Here is a 22,383-nt window from a genome sequence, read left to right as displayed (position 1 = left end):
GGTCACTATGAGTTGGATTTGACTCAATGGCAGTGAATTTGGTTTGGTTTTTGATAGAGATACTGGGTCCCCTACATATGGGTGTGGTAGGAACATGTTGGGGGCAGGGTTGTGAAATTTCTTATCATTGTCTTTGTCACCCATGCCTCTGACAGAGGAGGCTGGAGGGAGTTTCCCCTGAGCAATAGGAGTCTGTTCATTCTCTTCCCTGCTAGTTTTCTACAATTTGGATGAATGGAATTTGGAGGAGCAGCCTGAGCTCCTTGGGGCCTGTGACCTGTCTGCATCTTTGCAGGCTTCCTGTTAATGCAGCACTAATCAGCTGCTGGGGTGCCATCTGATCCATTGGCATTGCAGAAAAAAAATTCATCAGAAGATGCCCTGGATGGTCCTGGCTCTCTCCATTCGATGAAAAATGGACAGCTTACAATTTCTATGCCCACTGCAAAAAAAAAAAAAAAAAATGCACCTATGCCCATTTATGTGACCTAAGTTAGATACTTTTATAAATCTATCACAAAAATTATTTGTTGGGATGTTGGGGGAGGAGTTGTCATAGCCTTCATGTAGCCTTTGTAATTTGATGGTTTAAGGCCATCTTCAATTCCCACCAATGCCCCTGCTACCCAATGATTCTGCTGCTGTAGCTCACATTTGCCATGCGTTCTGGTTTCCTAGTGCCACTGTGAGAAGAATATCTCACAAATGGGATGGTCTTAACAAACAAGAATTTATTATCTTACAGTTTGAAGGCTTTAAGTCCAAGTTAAAAGTGCCAGGATCTAGGGGCTGGGTGAAAGCCCCTCAACCTTGGGGTCCAGCTCTGCCTCCTGCTCCCAGCCCACTGGAGCTAGAGGCTTTTCTTCACTCAGATAGCTGCTGGCTGCTGAGGCTGACAAGCCCAAGGTTGACAAGTGAAAAGGCACAGTCCTGATTTTACCAAACCACATGGCAGGCCATTAACTCAAGTCCATCGTAAGTCCCAAGGTCGGCAGAGTAGGGCAGGCTGCTGAACAACAACATAGTTACATGCAGGGTCCAAGCGTGCCATAAGCTAGAGACCATTCCCAAAGCTGCTTCTTATATATGGGAAGAAAACTACATACCCAAAGCAGCTACTCAGCTGCTTGTGGTAGATCCCACCATGGAGTTGATTGCCAGTCTCACCATGGGGAATAACTACCACCAGCTGCCCAGCCACACAACCAGGCCCAACCAAGTTGACCTACAACTTTAACTATCACACCATGTTTCCAGAAATTTTCTCCTTTGATATCACTCACATTACATTACTTTTGAGGACAGGGAGGGACAAAGTCCAAAGGAAACTGGGTTAGCTTAGATCAAATACAGTAGAGTTAAAATGAGGAAGCTAGGTTCTTCTATAGCACAGTTTTTCTTGAATTCCTGTTGCCATAAACTATCTTCCAATCCTTCTTTCATTCATTTAATAAGTAATCATCACAAATCTACATGAGGTTAGAAAACTGAGAAAGAAGCACAGACCTGTATTGTGTCGGTCAGAGTGAGCATTATCATAAAAAAGAAAAGGACAGAGAAGAAAAAAAGTCAAACAAATATCACAAAACTTGTACCAGGACAGAATTTTTATGCAACTCCATGCTGGCTCCAGCTTTCCATGAGCTCACTTTGTTCATTTTGGGACATCTCCTCCACCTTGGCATTCTGGCAGATGGGGAGGTATAGCTGCCATCTGTCTTTATTTTTCTAACCCCTCCACAGGATGCCACAAAGTGAGCACGGCAGGGACATCCCACACTGCCAACTCCATTCTTTCACCCAAATGCATGCTACTTCTCTGCTCAGGTTCCCAGCTCAGGGAGAGGCTGGCAGGGGGAGCTGGCTGATGCATGATGCCCTTTGGCTCTTCGGAAAAGGAAATGTAGGGAGTCATTTCTCCTGGAAGGGTACAGTTGCAGGGTTTTTGGCTTTTGGAGTGAGTCTCTTTCTGCAGCTGTTCTTCACTCAATATTTTCACTCTGCTGTCTGTCCCCCTCTGGACTGATCTAGTGCTGGAGAGGCACTGGCTGGTCTGACTGTGGGTTTGTTCTGTTTTGTGATGGTGTAAGGAGACTGTAGCTCATTGCTTCTCCTTGCATATGCTTCTTAAGGTCAGGGACCATGGCCTATTTGCTATGATATCCCAAAATCTGGCATAGTGCTTGGCTCATAATAGGTGAGCAATACATGCTGTTATGTAGCAAATGAATAAAAGAAAGCAAATAAGGCAAGTGTGGGATGTTGAAAGAGCACTGAACTTAGAGTCAGAGACTCTAGTTTGACTCTCAGCTCTGCTACTCAAAAGCTACATAAATAAGCAAGTTTCTTAATTTGCTGAACCTCAGTTTCCTTATCTGTAAAATGGAGACAGTCTTATTTATCTTTCAGGGCTGCTGTGGACATGAAATGATACACAGAGTGGCGTGGCACTGGTCTCATGGCAGGTCTTAGGGATTGTTTATTATTTATTAGAGAGTTGTAGGGAGAATGGCAAACCAGCCTAATGGCCTCTAAGGAAGTGTCTGGCATATCAGGATCTCTTCTGTCTCTTGCCTTGAACTCATTGCACTGATAATATCTACTCTTCTTTTACCATAGGCATTCTAGGGCTCTCATGGAGGTATCTGTGAGAGCAAATATGCTCTAATAATATTGAACTTTATTTTTACCATAGGCTTGGAAAAAGTGATGAGTGACAGGAAAATGTAGGACAGAGCAGTGAGCTGGATGGCTTGAATTCTAGCACCACTTGGATTGGATTCTACCTCTGACATTAAGCAATCATGTGGATTTGGGAAAGTCATGGAATCTCCCTGGGCCTTACTTTTCTCTTTTGCAAAATGGTGAGTGGGTGGCTAATGGGGATTTATCCTAGATCAGTAGTTCTCAACTTTCTTCGTTGGCCACACTCACAGGACAGATGGTCCTTACATGTGTAGCATATTCTTAGGGGTATACACAGATTTTGAGAGACCTCTCAAAATATTGTGGGGAACTAAAGCATTCAACATTTTGAAATCACTACCAATATTAGCTGTTTATTCAAGCTACTTTCTTACTATGGGCCATGGAAAACATTAAGATTCACTTTGAGTTGTATGTAATTTCTTTGCAAATGCTATCAGTCTATGCTGTCTCTACCAGGAAATATGTCAGAATATGAGTGAGGAAGGTGTTCTTTAGGGGTAATCATGATTCTATATTCTTTTATTTAAATTTCATGACTCTCAGTCTTGGATTCTTATTTGTTGTTGTTGTTGTTGTTGTTTGCCGTTGAGTCGGATTCTTGTTTAGTAGTAACATATTTCTTGTGACAGAGCTAATAACTAATCATGCACACCCATTTGTGGTGACATCAGAGCTGTGAATTGATGGATCATGTAAGTTTAAGATGCTTCACAGATTTGTTCTGTTGATGTCACATGTGTCTAGGTCTTGCTTCTAAGATATTGTTGTTAGGTTCTGTTGAGTCACTTCTAACTCATAGTGACCTTATGTACAACAGAATGGAGTATTGCTGGGCCCTGTGCCATCCTCACAATCATTGCTACTCTTGAGCCCGTTGTTGCAGCCACTATATCAATCCATCTCAATGGGGCTCTTTCTCTTATTTATTTTCTTTTTTTGCTATCTACTGCTTCTAAGCTAGAGAAATTTAGTTCAATAGCAGGTGCTATAATGGAGTGGAATCGGTGTGGACTAGTGAAGGTAAAAGGACAAAAACCCAGAGCCAAAGAATTAAAAATATTTCTCCATAACTCACCCATTGCAGACATCATTTCCAATCATGGCATATATGACAATGGCTGGGTTATCCAACAGCTGGTTCCTAGACAAACTGGGAAGCCAAAGATGAAATCTGAACATCAAACACTTAGAAAGCTTTGTAACCAGCACCACTGGCTGATTATCCAACCTTTACCATGGTCTTGGTGAACTTTTGGTATTGTTGCTATAATTGGTGGTAATTAATCACCATTCTCATTTTCCCCTTCTTCTCTGCAATCTTTAAGCACTTCCTCATCAGGGAAAGGCCACATAAATGCATGGAATTGGAGCTCCTGCAGTATAGACACCCTGTCATCTTAACATCTTTTACATTTGCTGTCAATCAGACATGTGAGTTATCTGGGTTACTTGGGTCCAGATCTGTAGGATATACTGACAGCCATGGTCTAAAGTCTACTTTGTAAAGGTAAAGGGTCCACTGTGGACACATAGGGTCTCCCTACTGAATTTAAAATCCAAAATGAGCACAAAATTGTTTTCTTGCTCATAAAACAAGAATATGACATGCTCCTTTTTGTCCCCCTTTCCATTTTTTAGTTATTTCTGTCAGACCTAAGTTTTATCTGCTTTGCATGCTTTTTATGATCCCTTTTTCAGGGCAGATGCAAATAAATCACTTCCTGTGCTCACTGGCCCATGAAGTGGCATCCTGGTGTTTGGATACTGACTAATAAGTTATTGATGTGCCATAAAAGTAATTATAGGATAATATTAGAGTGTTTCCATTTATGTTTCAAAGCAAAAGGCAAATTTTTTAAAAACAACTTATTATATCCATTTTCCACATACCTTTCTAGAAAACTTTGCAGGTTCTGGGAAGATGCACCTGAAAATTAAAGTTAAGAAAATAATATAAGTTAATGAGTTCAATTCAAAACTATCAACATGAGAGTCTGATTGGGCTGAGATTATGAAAAAAATATTAATGTACCTCCCAAAACCATCCAGACCATTGCTTTGATGGGAATAATTTGCTTCCAGTGAATTTCTGTAATGTTCTACCATGGAACTTTCTCTATTGGGTTTTCTGTTTACTTGGCACTATATTAACATGAGCAATAATTCTTCGGACTCAGGGATCTCAAGACATTTTCTAAAAATAAATGACCAAACTTTCTAGTAGATGTGAGAAAATTAGAATACATTATCACCAAAGAGAGAAACTTTACCCAAAAGGTTCGGGAATGAATTGAAGCAGAGAAACAGAAAAAAATGGTATTCTTTGAGAACTCCTAGTCTCCTTACCAACCAGTCAGTTGCTGTCAAGTTAATTCTGACTCATGGCAACCCCAAGTATGACAGAGTAGAACTGTGCTCCACAGAGTTTCCAGTGGCTGATTTTTCAGATGTAGATCACCAGACCTTTCCTCTGAAGCACCTCTGGGTGGACTTGAACCTTCAAACTTTTGGTTAGTAGCTGAGTGCTTTAACAGTTTGCACCATCCAGGGACTCCAGTTTCCTAGAGAGACTCATCTGCTCATCGTTGTAGTTAAGGTTATGTGTCAACTTGGCTGGGCCTGGCTTTGAGTGGTTGGGCAGCTATATGTAGTTATTCTGCAGGAGGAGACTGGTAATCAGCTCCATGATGGAATCTACCGTGAGCAGTTGAGTAGCTGCCTTAGGGATGTGCTCTACTTCCAGTATAGAAGAAGAAGATTTGAGAAAGGTTTTGAGCTTCTTGGCCCATTTGAATCCTGAATTTGGCTGAGTCATCAGTGAGTGGCCTGCCATGTTGTCCGCTGATCTTGAGACTTCTTCTGGACTTAAACTAGTGGACTGCTGTGTTGCTTGATAATCTTTGGACTGTGCCATTTTACTTGTGGACTTTGAGTTTGTCAGCCTCAGCAGCCAACAGCTGCCTGAGTTAAGAGATACCTCCAGCTTCAGTGCACTAGGAGCAAGAGACAGAGCTGAAGCCCAAGGTCAAGGGGCCTTCACCCAGCCCCTCGAGCTGGCACTTTGAACTCAGACTTCTAACCTCCTAAACTGTAAGAGACTAAATCCCTGTTTGTTAAAGTCATCCACTTGTGCTATTTCTGTTAGAGTGGCACTAGGGAACCAAAACTATCTGCAATGCTGAACTCTGGCTCTGTGTGCCATGTTGCTCCTCTAGGCCGAGAGTCTAGAAAGAGTGAACCCAAACAGGTTTACTTGGGGGCCAATCTAATGTCAAAAATAAGTAATCCTCAGATGGGTGATACAACTGAGGGATAAGAATTGAAGAAAATATATCCAGCTGTTTCTTTCCATAGGAAGATTATCCTGTAACTTCAGCCATGGAAGCTTAGGAGTTAGAGCACTTTATGACAGAGCCAATGTGTGTTACAGCTTCACATGAGAAAAAGGACTGCATGTAACTGTGAAGGACATGCTGGCCCATGTTCCCTGGAAGCTATGTGACCATACAATGACTGCCTTTGTGTCACATCCAACCAATTATAAGCTGTATAGGTAGCACTGATGTTCTCTTGCTTGATTCAAGAGTAATAGCATACAAATGAATATCATTTATTTCTTTTTTGAAGTAAGGTAGGGTAGTATTAAGAATGCACACAAAGATACAGATTAAGGCCAGTCAGTCCATTTCACAATGCATGTATTCGTTTACCATTTCACCACACACACTATTTCACCATGCAGTCACCCACCATTTTATCATGCATATGTACCCAGTGTTTTACCACGCATGGGCATACCCAGCATTTCACCATGCACATGCATCCCCCACATCACCATGCATGCAGATACCCACTAATTCACCAGTCAAGTATGCACCCATTGCTACACATACTTGACAAATAGTAGGGAATTATCAGATGAGTTGGGTACATTTTCTGTACCTGATGAGTAGTGTTTATGGGGAGCAGTCACATAATGGAGAGTTGGGAAGTGGTTTTGAAAGGATTAGTGCAAACCCAACCCTAATATTGAAAAAAAACCCAAAAAAACCCAATGTGGTTTGAGACCTGTTATCTTTACTTGTGGAAGGTTTTATATTTTACGTCAATGAGGCCAAAATGTGAAGATTCAAAGTATTTTTGGATGCTATATTGCTCCCTATTGTCTTCAAGAGGGAAGAGAGTGTGCAGTTGCTGCATGCTGACAGTGGTCTCCTGCAGCGGCTCATTCTTCAGCTGCCCCTTCATTCATCCAGACCCACAATACTCAACTTCCCATTTTCAGTAAGATAATAAATCAAGAGGTGTTTAATTCTCACTCTTTGATTTTTCTCTTAATGAGAAATGAAAGCTAATGAAAGCTCAAGCTATGAGTGAGGAGAAAATTAAAGGACCAGGTCAGACCAATAATTTTTCTCATTATGTAGAGTCCAGTTGGAAATTTGAGGTGCAGTGTACCTACAGAGCTTGAAGAAGATAAAAATAAAAACTTGTTATGACATGCCATGTTGGCAGCCTCCTACGACATCTCATATCACCTGCATTCCTTTACTGCTCAAAGGACAGGTGACAGGCCAATGGCAGCCAGTTGTGGTTGATTTAAAGAAATAAAAAAATAATCATAGAGAGATACACAAGGAGGGAGGAATTACCTGCCCCTCTCTACTCAAATGTTTATTTTTTCTGGTGGGTATTTATGACATGATCACACAATTCTCTTTGTTTCAAAGTAGTTGTACCACCACTATCAACATTTCCTTTTTATGAGATTATGTAATAAATGTATGTAATTCTCATCACTTTCTATTCTTATTTCCCTTTCCTTTTGTTCTGCTATCCTTTATCCATCCACATCAACACTCTCTGTCTCTGTCCTATGAAATACCCATTGTCTTTCTCCTCCTGCATATAGACTTCTCCCCAGCTATTTTTAAAATGCATTTTATTGAAATATAATTTATGTACAGTGAAATACACAAAACTAAAGTGACATGGGTCAATGCATTTTTTTTTTTTTTTTTTGCAGTGCCTTCCCTCCCACCCCTGGCAACCAACTGTGGACTGTGATGCTCTGTTGTTTCTGAAGCATTGTGATGTTTTTGTGTTTATATTTAAATTGGTGATTGTATGTTGGAGTGACTTGCTCATGATTTTCGTTTTGTTCTGTTTGTATGTTATCTGCGCAAGCAGGGTACTGTGCTGTGCTCCTCTATTCACTAGTTGACAGCATTAGACATTCACTACCTGTCTCCTTTTCTTTTGTCAGCCTCTTGTATGTCCTTGTCGACCTTGCAAACAGAGCCTATTCTTAGATCCTTGGAATCCAAATGAAAATGCTATCACTTTAAAATCCAAAATGGTTGCCATTTGTAAAGATTAAAAATGGCTGTGCCCTCAGTCATTTTAAATATCCAAAATGGCCACCACTTGTAAACATTCAAAATGGCTGCACCCTTTGTCGCTTAAATATACAAAATGGCCTCCACTTGTAAATATTCAAAATGGCTGCACTCTTTGTCACTTTAAATATGCAAAATGGCCACTGCTTGTAAACATTCAAAATGGCTGCACCCTTGGTCACTTTAAATATCCAAAATGGCTGCCACCTGTAAACAATCAAAATGGCTGCACCCTCCGGAGAGCGGAAAGTTAACAGTTCAAGTTGTCTCCCTCCTTGCTGTTTCCCTTCCTAGTCACAGGCCACCAGCATAGTCATCCCTGTGTAGGCATCCTTGGTGACCAGGGCTGATCTTTAGGTCAGTTCTCAGGTCCCAATACCACTTGGAAATATTCAGGCTGTTGGTCCCGTCAGAGTAGCTGACAGTCTGCAGCTCTGCCTATCTCTGTACTCACTGTTTTCATTCAGTCTTTTCCACTAGTTGGTGCCTAATCCACTCTGAATAGTTCCTTTCAAAGCTCAGGACTCCAGGATTATCTTCTGTATCTCTGTCAGTTGTTATTTCTTTTCTTTGTTGAAGAGGGTCTGTGTTGCTTGTCTGCCTATTCCTCCATCTTACCGGAAGTCTACTCTCCCCAGCTATTGATTCTGCTGCTGCTGCTACATTACAGAAAATCCTTAGTGAAGCAATTGGAACTGGAAAGTCAGAGCAGGAAAGAAAGATAGCTCCTGGACTGTGAGATGTAGCAAAACAAAGTAAACATTTAAAGAACTGATACTACCATTAAGAGGTCCATACTCTGGTGTCTATAATCATAATTCAGAGAAATAGGAAAGGTTTGACTTTGAAGGACTGGCATTTTATTTAAATATTTTTCAAAGTGGTCCAATGGAGTATCTGCCTGTACTTAGTTATGAGGGACAAGGGTCCATACTGGACATCAAAATACTAACTCTGGCTTGTCTAGTGCCTTGTAAATAAGGTGGAGGGCATTTCAAGAAGAGAAGAAGGACTTCAGCTTATTAAATAAGTAGTAAACATCAAGTGTTAGGGATTCAAAGAAGCCTTCATTAATCTTGACAGAAAAGTAGGTGTTTCTTTTCCTGAAGTCCTAAGATAAGACCTTGTTAATTCATTCCCAAGAAAATACCTGATGCTTTTTGCACACTAAAATTTCTATTTCATGTCATATTTGTTACAACTATCTATATATGTCAAGGGCAGATACAGGCTTGGTGAGTGTTGAAGCTTATACCACTTTAGGAATTCTTAAGGAAAAGAACACAAAAACAAGATCCAACATAAATGGCACATACAACAACACAAACAACAGAGTAGTCACAATCGTTAGTGGCTAAATATATAATTATTATTTTACTGTTTTAGCACAATTTTATTTTCATATTCTCATATGATTGAATGAAAAAGCAAGCATATCTAGCATCTACATATATTCAATGAGGTTTTAACCCAGGTGATGGCACTGATAGTTCAGTAGAATTCTCGGCTTCCATGAAGGAGATCTGGGTTCGATTCTTGGCCAATGAATCTCATATGTTGCCATCACCCATCCATCAGTGGAGGCTTGTGTGTTGCTATGATGGTGAACAGATTTCAGCTGAGTTTCCAGACTAAGATAGACTAGGAAGAAAGGTCTGGTGATCTACTTTGGAAAATTAGTCAATTAAAACCCTATGGATCACAATAATCCAATCGGTAATAGATCATGGGGATGGTGCAGGACTTATGTTTTAAAATGTTACAAATACATATGGTCACCAGGCAAGTGGGTGGCCCTCAACTTGAAACATCATTATTTCCAGTGTAACTCACTCTGCCTATTGATACTCCTTAGAGATTAATGCATGAAGTCATGGCATATTAGCATTGGGTGGGACCTTAGAAAGCATCTGGTCAGGTACACAATTTTACAGATGAGTCTCAGAGAGGGAAAGAGACTTGTTCAACATCTTACAGCTAGTCAGCAGTGTCTCAGTAATCAATTTTAGCTAGCAATTTAATAATGTCACTGTCATCAAGTCAATTCTAACTTACAGAGAATTGCCTTAGAAACTCATTAGGTTTCTGAAGCAATAAATCTTTATGGAAGTAGATTGTCCCATCTTCCTTCTGTGGACTGGAAGGTGAATTTGAACCACCAACCTTCTGGTTAGCAGTTAAATGTATTAGGCAGACTTGGGTTTCTGAGGCAGGCAGTATCTCTATGGAAGTAGATTGTCCAATCTTCCTTCTGAGGAGTGGCTGGTGGGTTTGAACCGTCAGCTTTCTGGTAAGCAGTCAAGTGCCTTAGGCATTATGCCTCCAGAGCTCCTGTACATCATAATGTTGTTTTTGTTGTTGTTAGTTGCCACCAGTCAGATCCGACTCATAGCGACCCTTCCTTGGGTTTCTGAGGCGGTAACACTATGGAAGTAGATTGCCCAACCTTTCTTCTGAGAAGTGGCTGGTGGGTTTGAACTGCCACCCTTCTGGTTAGCAGTCAAGTGCCTTAGGCACTATGCTACCAGATCTCCTAATAGGCATCAATAATTAACAAAAACTGGTTATATCTACCCTGTTGTTGTTGTTGTTATGTGCCCTCGAGTTGGACCCGACTCATAGCAACCCCTCCTTGGGTTTCCGAGGCAGTATCACTATGGAACCCTATGATCCTTTAATCCCAATCCTAGGTATATACCTTACAGACCTAAAAAGAATGACACAAACAGACATATAGGTACATATGTTCATTGCTGCTTTATTCACAATAGCTGATAAATATGAACAACTAAGGTGTCCATCAATAAATGAATGGATAGCAAACCATGCTACATACATACAATAAAATGCTACTCAACTGTAAAGATCAAAGACAAGGCCATGAAACACAACATGGATGGACCTGGAAAGCATAATGCTAAGTCAAGAATATAAGGACAAATACTGTATGATCCCTCTTTTATAAGAAGACAAGAATAGATAAATAGAGAAAGAATAAAGTTCATCAACAGATATCAGTAAGGGAGGGTAGGAAAATATATTTTATACAGTAAAGACTAGTTATTTTTGGTGATGGGAAAAGTGGAGCTGATTGTAGATGTACTGCACAAGCAAATTAATTAAGCAGTTACCTGGACTTGGGTCACAAGCTCAGACACCTGCAGGTGAAGTACATGAGTGAAGTTGGCCAGGCCAATTACAGATCACATAGCACATGTCTTTATTTTTCCTTTATTGCTGAAAACTATTTTACTGGATATAGAATTCTGGGTTGGAAGTTCTTCTCTTCTAGCACCCTGAAAATAGTATTCTACTTCTCACGGACAGATTTCTAGAAACACACTACTTACCTAAACTAACACAGACTGATGTGGAAAAGTTGAACAGATCCATAACAAAAGAAGAAATTGAACAGGTCATCAAAAAATTATCAACTAAAAAAAGTCCTGGCCCAGATGGTTTCACTGGAGAATTCTACCAAACATTCAGAGAAGACGCACCATTCCTACTTAAACTATTTTAAACAGAAAAAGGATGGAATCCTCCCTAACTCATTTTATGAAGCAAGCATAACCTTGATACCAAAACCAGGCAAAGACATCACTCAAAAGGAAAACTACAGACCAATATCCCTCATGAATATAGATGCAAAAATCTTCAACAAAATCCTAGCCAATAGACTACAACAACATGTCAAGAAAATCATTCATCATGACCAAGTGGGGTTCATATCAGGCATGCAAGGATAGTTCAACATTAGAAAAACAGTCAATGTCATCCACCACGTAAATAAAACAAAGGAGAAGAACCACATGATCATATCAATTGATGCAAAAAAGGCATTTGATAAAATCCAACACCCATTCCTGATCAAAACTCTCAGCAAAATAGGAATAGAAGGGACATTCCTCAACATAATAAAGGGCATTTATGCAAAACCAACAGCCAACATTATTCTCAATGGAGAGAGACTGAAACCATTCCTCTTGAGAACAGGGACCAGACAAGAATGCCCTCTATCACCCCTTCTATTCAACATTGTACTGGAAGTCTTAGTGAGGTCCATAAGGCAAGAAAGGGAAATCAAAGGCATCCAAATTGGTAAGGAAGAAGTCAAACTATTCCTGTTTGCTGACAATATACTCCTATACCTAGAAAACCCAAGAAACTCAGTCAAAAATCTACTGGAACTAATTGAGAGATTTAGCATCATGGCAGCATACAAGATCAACACCCAAAAATCAGTTGGATTCCTCTACACCAGCAAAAATATTTTTCTACTTCTTTTTGGCCTTCATGGTTTCTGATGAAAATTCTCATTTAATTTTTTTTTTTCTCTTACAGTAATGCATTATTTTCCTCTGGGTGCTTTCAGGATTTTGTTTTTGTTTTTGATTTTTAGTCTGTAGTTTCAACAGCTTGATTATTAAATGTGTGGGCATGGATAACTTTGGATTTATCTTGTAGGGGTTCACTGTTTTTTTGCCAAACTTGAGATGTTTTTGACAATTATTTATTGATTTTTTTTTTTCCTGCACTGCACTTTCTCCTTCCCACATGGGACTCTGACAAAAATGTTAGATATTTTGGAATTGGCCTACCTGTCCATGTGCTTTTGTTAATTATTTAAAAATATTTTTACTGTCTGTTTTTTAGTTTGGATAATTTCTACTCCTCTATCTTCAATTTTCATTTTGTTCTTTTTTTTATAAATTCTATTTATTTTCTTAGAATTTGTATCTTTCCATTTATTTCAAAAGTATTTGTCCTTACCTCTTGGGGCATTGTTTTTATAACAGCTGCTTTAAAGTCTTTGCAGATAGTGTTAATATCTTTGTCATTTTGTTGATATTTTTCCCATGTGAGTTGAATATTCCCCATTTCCTTTTATGCTGAGTAATTTTGGATTTTTTTTCCTGGACATTTTGCATTTTGGATTATAAAACTCTAAGCCTTGCTTAAATACTATGAGTAATGTTGACATTTTTGTATTAGTAGGCAACTGACTTAGTTGGGTTCAGTTGGCAAGTTCTAACCAACATTCTGTGAAGCTGTGATTCCCTCAGTTCCATTTTCAAAGGCTTTGCAGTGTAATTTGGATTTGTTCCACATGTGCCCTACCCAGTGGCCATTCTTTTCCTGGGCAGTGGTCTACCTCAAGGTTCTCAGAGACTTTAGTATGCTATTTAGAATCAGATCCATGCATGTGTACCTCAGAGGTGAGCCTAGGATCTCAGAAACAACTTCATGGGTTTGCTTTCCTTAGCTTCTCCATCTCTGTGATCTCCCTGGTCCTTTCTGACTTCCTGGGTTCCACTTTTAGTTCTCTAGCCATAGAGCTGGGAGCTCTGGTGGCGTAGTGCCTAAGGCACTTGACTGCTAACCAGAAAGCTGGCGGTTCAAACCCATCAGCCACTCCTCAGAAGGAAGGTTGGGCAATCTACTTCCGTAGTGATATGCCTTGGCAACCCAAGGAGGGGTCACTATGAGTCAGGTCTGACTCAATGGCACATAACAACAACAACAGCCATAGAGCCAGGGCTTTAGTTACTCCATGATGTCATGTACTTTCTACAAATACACTCATATCTGTAACTAAACATGGAAGGACAGAGTGAGAATAAAAGCAATGAGGTTTGTTCTACCCTCATCAGACCATAGCTCCTCCAACTGGAGAGGCAATTCCCTGTCCCCTTCCCCTGATGTTTAAATAACTACAGGCCACTACTGTTCCCACTGTTGCTGCCAGAAGACCTCATTCCCACTTGAATGAGAACTGGAGGGCTTCTTCTGGAGTTCTCTGTTTAGGCCACTGCCCACTTCTGGGTTTTGGGCTTTGGGTCTAGGTTGGGAAACACTAAAAGAACACAAAAATGTCAACTCCCTGATGGTTTGTGGTACTCCTAACTCTGGATTTCCTTTTCAATCTGACTGCTTTGATTGACTTTTGAGCATTTTCAAATATCTATTCTATCCGTTCTGTCCAGGTTTGATAGAAGCTTTGAGTGAGTGAGACAGTATAGAGCATGCTTACTTCACTGCACCCACAACCAGAACCTCAATGCATTATAGACACTATAAAAAAAATCACAGAAAAATACGGTGTCATACATTGACTCAAAATAAATCTAATGATGTTGTTTAACATTTACTAGATTTTAAATACTGTATTTTTAACTTGTTATTGTGATTTGGGTGAAATTTTATGGAGCAAATCAGTTTTCCATTCAATTCATACATGTTTTTTTCATGCCATTGATTGCAATCCCCACAATGTAACAACATTCATCCTACTTCCCTGTATTTCCCATTTTTATTCATCCTTCTTTCCTATCCTTTTCTTACTTCTGAACATTGTCTTGGAAATTGCTGCCCTTTTGATCTTGTACGATTGATTGTTCTAAGGAGTGAGTCCCTCCCTGGTGTTATTGTTCACCATATGTTGTTGTTGTTGTTATGTGCCATCGAGTCGGATCTGACTCATAGCGACCCCTCCTTGGGTTGCCGAGGCAGTATCACTACAGAAGTAGATTGCCCAACCTTCCTTCCGAGGAGTGGCTGGTGGGTTTGAACCCATATAGACCTGTCTATTGTTTGACTGAAAGTTGAGCAATGGGGGTAAACTCAGTTCCAGGCTTGAATGGTGACTAAGGACAATATCGCAGGGGTTCCACCAGTTTCTATCCAGCCACTGAGCCTCATTTTATTTATGATTTTGAGTTTCTTTCCACATTTTTCTCCCACTCTAACCAGGACCTTCTAATGTGATTCCTTTCAGAGCAGTCAGTAGAGGTAGCTGGGCACCATCTAGCTCTGGTCTCAAGTCATGGATGACGAGGTTCATGTGGCTTATTAGTCTTTTGGATAATTGTTTCCACACATCTTTGATTTACTTCATTCTTCTTTGCTCTGGATGGGGAGAGACCAATAGCTGCACCTTATATGGTTACTCACAAGTTTTTTTTTAAAATACATTTTTTAAAATATAATTTATGTACAGTGAAACACACAAAACTAACCCAGGAGCCACTCCTCAGAAGGAAGGTTGAGCAATCTACTTCCATAGTGATACTGCCTTGAAACCCAAGGAGGGGTCGCTATGAGTCGGGTCTGACTCGACAGCACATAACAACGACAACAAAGTGACATGGGTCAATGCTTTTTTTTTTCAGTGTTCACACATACTCACCAGCTTCTGGTAGCATAGTGACTAAGGCACTTGAGTGTTAACCAGAAGGCTGGCTGTTCAAACCCACCAGCCACTGGGAGGAAGGAAGTTTGGGCAATCTACTTCTGTAGTGATACTGCCTCAGAAACCCAACGAGGGGTCGCTATGAGTCAGGTCTGACTCGATGGCACATAACAACATCAATAACAGTCGAAACTCACCAAAGTAGAATGCAGAACATTTTCTTTATGGATTATGCTGTGACATTTGATCTTGATGTCCAAGACATGGTTCTGAGCCCCTAGCCCCAGGGACTCACTTCCTCAAGGTGTTTCGTTATGGCTAAGAAGTTTTTGTAACCTTGCCCTTGTATGTTTTCTATATTCATGGATATATTTGCAGCATAAGTAAATACGCATGTAGAAATATTTTCTGTCAAACCTATATATATGTATTTGTGGGTGTAGTCCCATTTGCTTTCCTACCCCTGTTCAGCTTGTGTGTCTATCTATGTATCCACTTATAAGTTATGGTTATTACTCTTACTGCAGGATTGTGTATGTATTATTTACCTCTGTTGCCTTTAACTTTTGAGCTCCTGCCAGTGTCTTTCTTTGCTTTGATCATTTTGTGCAGACATCCTCCTTATTGTATATTGCCTTTTCTTTCGCCTAAATTAATACACGTCTACCCTTTAGTTAGTGATTTACCTTCCTTCCCCTCCCATCCTTGATAACCATCAAAGAATCTTTCTTTCTGTGTGAAAACATTTTATTGACTTTTTATAATAGTGGTCTTATATATCATTTATCCTTTTATGATTAACTAATTTCACTCAGCATAATGTCCTCCAGGTTCATCTATGTTATGAGGTGTTTTGCAAATTCATTATTTTTTAACATTGTGTAGTATTTCATTGTGTATATGTACCATAGTTTGTTTATCCATTCATCCATTGATGGACACTTAGGTTGTGTCTATCTTTTTGCTATTGTGAATAGTGCTGCAGTGAATAAGGGTATGCATATATCTATTTGTGTCATGGCTCTTTCATCTGTAGGATATATACCCAGTAGTGGGATTGCTGGATCACATGGTATTTCTGTTTCTAACTTTTTAAGGAAACACCATACTATTTTCCACAGTGGTTATAACATTTTACAGTCTCACCAGCAGTGTACAAGAGTTCCAATCTCTCCATACCCTCACCAGCATCCATTGTTTTCTGTTGTTCTGAGTTTGCTATAATGCTGGATGAGATGATATCTCATTGTTGTTTTGATTTGCATCTCTCTAATGGCTAATGATCATGAGCATTTCTCCATGTACTTGTTTGCCACCTGAATGTCTTCTTTGGTAAAGTGTCTGTCATATCCTCTGCCCATTGTTTAATTGAATTATTTGTGTTTTTGTTGTTGAGGTGTTGAAGTGTTCCATAAATTTTAGAGATTGGTCCCAATATGTTGTTGCCTTTTTTTTTTTTTTAACCCATTCTGTAGGATCTCTTTGAACTATTTTGGTGAAATCTTTTGATGCACATGAGTGTTAATTTTTAGGAGGTCTGAGTCATCTAGTTTGTCTTCTGTTTGTGCATTTTTAGTTATGCTTGATCATGTATTTATGTCACATTTTAGAGCCACTAAGTTTGGCATAGTGCCTAAGGCAGTTGACTGCTAACCAGAAGGCTGGCAGTTCAAACCTACCAGCCCCGCCTCACTACTTCTGTAGTGATACTGCCTAGGAAACCCAAGGAGGGGCCACTGTGAATCGGATCCAACCCAATGGCAATGGGTTTGGTCTGGTAAGTTTGCACCTATTTTTTCTTTGATGATTTTCATATTTTTAGGTTTTACATTTAGGTCTTTGTTCCACACTGAGTTTGTTTTTGTATATGTGTGAAATATAAATCCTATTTCACTTTTATGCAAATGGATATCCAATTTTGCCAGAACTATTTGTTTAAAAGACTATCTCATTCCTATTTAATGGGTTTCAGCACTTTGTTAAAGATCAGCTGTCCATAGGTGGATGGATTTACTTCTGGGTTCTTAATTCTGTTCTATTGGTCTATGTGTCTGCTATTGTACTGGTACTAGGCTGTTTTGACTACTGTGGCTATGTAGTAAGTTTTGAGACTGGAAAGTGTGAGGCCAACTATTTTGTTCTTCTGCTTTAGTAGTGCTTTGCTTATCTGAGGTATCTTTCCTTTCTGTATAAAGTTTGTGATTAGTTTTTCCATTTCTTTAAGGAAAGATGATGGAATCCATATTGGGATAACATTATCTCTAGATTTTTGTGGGTAGTATTGACGTTTTCACAGTTTTAAGTCTTCCTGTCAATGAGCAATACATTCTTCCATTTATGTAGGTCTCTGGGTTTCTTGTAGTAATGTTTTGTAGTTTTATTTGTATAGGTTTTTCTGTATCTCTTGTTAGATTTATTCATAAGTATTTAATCTTTTGAGTGGGTCTTGTAAGTGGTATTATTTTATTTATTTCATTTTCAGAGTTCTCTTTGTTAGTGTAAAGGAATCTGTCTGATTTTTGTATTGATCTCGAACCCTGCCATTTTGTTTAATCTATTACTTCCATTAGTTTTCTTGTTGAGCCTCTGGGATTTTCTATTTATAGAATTAAATTATGTGCAAATAGAGGTAGTTTTACTTCTTCTTTGTCAAATTGGATGTTTTTTTTATTTCCCTTTCTTGACTCTTTGTTCTGGCTAGGATTTCTAATACAATATTGAATAGAAGTGGTGATAAGGGGCATCTCTGTCTTGTTCCCATTCACAAGGAGAATGCTTTTTCAGTCTGTCTCTGTTTAGAGTAATGTTGGCTATAGGTTTTGTATATATGGTTATATATATATATATATATGTCCTTAAGTATGTCGAGGAATTTCTCGTCTATTCCTTTTTTTTTTTTTCAGATAAATCAGAAATTGGTGCTGGATTTTGTGAAATAGCTTTCCTGTATCAATTGCTAGGATTATGTGGTTCTTTTCCTTTGTTTTGTTTATGTGGTGGATCAGGTTGCATTTTACCAATGTTGAACCATCCTTGCATACCTGGTATGGATCCTACTTGGTCATGATTTTTTTTTTTTTTTTTTGCTATTTTGCTGAATTCTATTGGCTAGGATTTTGTTCAGGATTTTTGCAACTATGTTCCTGAGGTATATTGGTCTATAATTTTCTTTTTTAGTGATGTCTTTCCCTGGTCTTAGTATCAGGATTATGCTTACTTCAGAATGAAACTAGGAGTATTCCCTCCTGTTTTATGTTCTGGAATAGTTTGAGCAGAATTTGTGACAGCTCTTTTCTGAGTGTTTGGTAGACTTCACCAGTGAAGCCATCTGGGCCAGGACTTTTTTTAAGGGAGGTTTTCTTTTTTCTTTTTCAATGATCAGCTCAGTTTCTTCTTTTGTTACAGGTCTATTCAAACTTTCAACTCAGATTGTTGTAATTTGGGTAGGTAGTGTTTTTCTAGAAATTTGTTCACATATTTTTAGATTTTAAATTTTTTTGGTGTACAGTTCTTCATTGTTGTTGTTGTCATTGTTATGTGCCATCGGGTCAGACCTGACTCATAGTGACCCCTCCTTGGGTTTCTGAGGCAGTATCACTATGGAAGTAGATTGCCCCATCTTCCTTCCGAGGAGTTTCAGTTGGCTCTGTTGTGACATCATCTCTTTCATTTCTAATTCATGTTATTTGCATCTTCTTATTTTTCTTTGTTAAAATTTCCAGTAGTTTGTCAATTTTATTATCCCTTTCAAAGAAGCAACTTCTAGTCTTATTGATTCTTTCTATTGCTTTTCTGTTTGATTAATTTCTGCTTGAATCTTTAATTCTTTTCTTCTGGGGACTGTAAGCTTTTTTTTTTTTTTTTTTTCCTGTTGTTGGAGATCTTGGCTTAGGTATTGGTTTTGGTTCTCTTTTCTTTTTTGAAGGATGCATTTGTTGCTAGAAATTGTCCTCTGAGCGCTGTGTCCCAAAGATTTTGGTATATTGTGTTTTAATTCTTGTTTGTTACAAGGAATTTTTTACTTCATTTTTTATTTCTTCTATCTGGTAGCATAGTGCATAAGGCATTTAACTGCTAACCAGAAGGCTGGCGGTTCAAACCCACCAGCCACTCCTCCGAAGGGAGGTTGGGCAATCTACTTCCGTAGTGATACTGCCTCAGAAACCCAAGGAGGAGTTGCTATGAATTGGGTACAACACAATGGCAGTGCGTATTACCCAGTAGCTCTTAAGCAGGGTGTTATTAAGTTCCTTGTATTTTTTTTTTTTCCTTGCTCTTCCTGATGTTGACTTCTAATTTTATACCATTGTGATCTACAAAGTACTTTGTAGTATTTCAATGATTATAAATTTATTGAGGCTTGCTCTGTGGTCTAACATATGGCCAAATCTGGATAATATTCCAGGTGTGGTGGAAAAAAAGTGTATATCATGCTATTGTTGGGCAGAGTGTTCTGTATATGTCTATGAGGTCAAGTTGGTTGATTGTGTTGTTAATATCTTCTGTATCTTTGTTAAGTTTCTTTCTAGTTTTTCTATCTTTCAATGAGAGTAGTGTATTAAAGTCTCCTACTGTTATTGCAGAGTTGTCTATTTCCCTTTTCAATTCTGGTAAAGTTTGGTCACTCTATTTTGGGGCTTTTTCATTGGGTGCATATTTATTATGATTATGTTGTTTCTTTGGATTCACCCTTTAATCATTACATAATGTCCTTCCTTGTCTCTTTTGATGATTTTTGCCTTGAAGTCTATTTTATCAGAAATTAGTATTGCCACTCTTGCTCTTCTTTGGTTGCCATTTGCTTGATATATATTTTTTCATCTTTCAATTTTTAGCTTAGTTTTGTCTTTGTTGCAGACAGCACATTGATGGGTCATATTTTCCTACCTATTGTGGTACTTTCTGTCTCTTGACTGGTGTAGTTAATTCATGTATGTTCAGTGTAATTAATGATAGGTATGAATTTATTTCTATCACTTTTTTGGGGGGGATGTTGATGATTTCCTTGTTCCATATATTTTTCTGTGCTGAGTTTATTGATTTTCTTATAATTTCTTTCATTGCTCTTGATTTAGTGTTTACTAGAACTTCATGACTTTTTCTTTTGATGGAAAGATTTATTAATTTTCTTTGAGGTTACCCTGTAATTTATTATTTTCCTCTCAAATTTAAAACAGTCCATTCTATCTTGATATCATCTTGACTTCCTCTCCATTTGGAAGTTCTGTAACAACACCATTTATTCCCTCTTTTTGCTTTGTGGTTGTTTACATTTACAAATTGATGTCTATGGTTCTCTATTTTCACTTTTTAAAATTTTTATTGTGATTTGGGTGAAAGTTTACAGAGAAAATTCACTTTCCATGTAGCAGCTCACATACACTTTGTCTTATGACATTGGCTGCAATTTCCCACAATGCAACCGCACCCCTCCTACTTTCTCCCTGTAATTACCTCTTCCCTTTGTCCTTCCCTCCCATGCACTCCTGCCCCGCCAAACGGTCCCCCTGTACATACACAGCCCTTCTACTCTTCTATGATTGATCTCCCCAAGGAGCATCTACCTAATGTAAATGTTCAGCTCATATGCCTGTCTTTTGTTGAGCTGGAAGCCATGGGAGTGGGTTCAGTTCCAGACAGAAGGGCAGCTAGGGGCCATAGTCTCAGGGGTTCCATCAGGCTCTATTAGACCAGCAAAACTGGCCCTTTTGTTTTGTTTTGTTTTTAATGATTTTGAGTTTTGTTCCACATTGTTCTCCCACTCTGTCCAGAATCTCCTACATATTTACCCCTCTGAGAGGTTGATAGTGGTAGCTGGGCACCATCTAGTTCTTCTGGTCTCATAGTCATATAGGCTGAGGATTGCATGGTGTACCAGTTGCTTGGACTAATTGTTTCCATGAATCTTTGGTTTTCTTCATTCTTTTTTGCTCTGGACAAGGAAAGACCCATTTTTGCATCTAGATGGCTGCCTGCAAACTTTTAAGATCCCAGTCACTATTCACCAAAGTAGGATGTGGAACAATGTTTTTGTGTAGTATGTTATGCCAGTTGAGCTTGATATCCCCTGTGACTATGGTCTCGGGGCACAGGTCAAACTACTTGCTCCCTCTAGGTGGCTGGCTGTGGCCAAGAAATGACTACAACCTTGTCCCTTGTCAGCTCTACTATGTTGTGTTGTTGTTTTTATGTGCCGTTGAGTTGGACCCGACTCATAGCAACCCCTCCTTGGGTTCTGAGGCAGTATCACTATGGAAGTAGATTGCCCCATCTTCCTTCCAAGGAGTGGCTGGTGGGTTTGAACTGCCAGTCTTCTGGTTAGCAGTCAAGTGTCTTAGCCACTATGCTACCAGAGCTCCTACTATATAGCTTTACTATATACCTGGGAATTCTTACAGAACATACCAATACACTTATAGAAACATTGTCTGCCAATCCTATACATCATCTTGGGCACACTCCGCCTGGCATGTTGTTGTTGTTATGTGCCATCGAGTCGGACCCCGCCTGGCATAGACATACCTAATAGTTCAGCCTTTCTGCCCATCTATCCACCCATATATCAGTGTTTGCCTTCACTGACAATGCAATACTGTATGTGCAAAAGGGTTTTTTCTTTGTTGTCTGTACCTCCCATGCACTCTCTATGTCTTCCCCTTCCTCAATGCCACCATGTTGATCGCTCACATTTGGTACATTGCCCTTCCCTTCACCCAAATCAATACTTGTTTGTACCTATCTAACAGTATTACCTCCCCTCCCCTCCCACCCCTGTTAACCAACAAAGAATCTCTCCTTTCATATATAAACCTTTCCTTGATTTTTTACATTAATGGACTAATACAATATTTGTCCTTCTGTGATTAATGTTTTCACTCAGCATAATCTCTTCCAAGTTCATCTATGTTATGTGGTGTTTGCCAATTCTAAGTTATTGTAAATAGTGCTGTGATCAACATAGGTGTGCATATATCTGTTCTTGTCCTAGCTCTCACTTCTTTAGGATATATACCTAGTAATGGAATGGCTGGGTCAAATGGTATTTCTAATTCCAACTTTTTAAGGAATCACCATATTGCTTTC

At 39.1% G+C, this 22,383-nt stretch overlaps 1 protein-coding gene across 1 annotated transcript in view; it reads right to left on the bottom strand.

The window, feature by feature from the left end:
• The window catches only part of AOAH (acyloxyacyl hydrolase), a 344,354-nt gene that overhangs the window by 42,867 nt on the left and 279,104 nt on the right, over positions 1 to 22,383 (bottom strand). The window contains exons 14-15 of the mRNA XM_007950097.1: positions 4,600 to 4,636; positions 3,785 to 3,859 (exon numbers count right to left, since the gene is read on the bottom strand). Coding sequence (XP_007948288.1) covers positions 3,785 to 3,859; positions 4,600 to 4,636 — 112 coding nt within the window. The remainder of the gene's footprint in view (positions 1 to 3,784; positions 3,860 to 4,599; positions 4,637 to 22,383) is intronic.

The sequence above is a fragment of the Orycteropus afer genome, unplaced genomic scaffold (genome assembly GCF_000298275.1).
Source record: "Orycteropus afer afer isolate SDZICR_OR568_19922 unplaced genomic scaffold, OryAfe1.0 scaffold00263, whole genome shotgun sequence".
NCBI lineage: Eukaryota > Metazoa > Chordata > Mammalia > Tubulidentata > Orycteropodidae > Orycteropus > Orycteropus afer.
The sequence above is the reverse complement of the archived record's forward strand: the minus strand, read 5'-3'. Positions and strand labels throughout refer to the sequence as shown.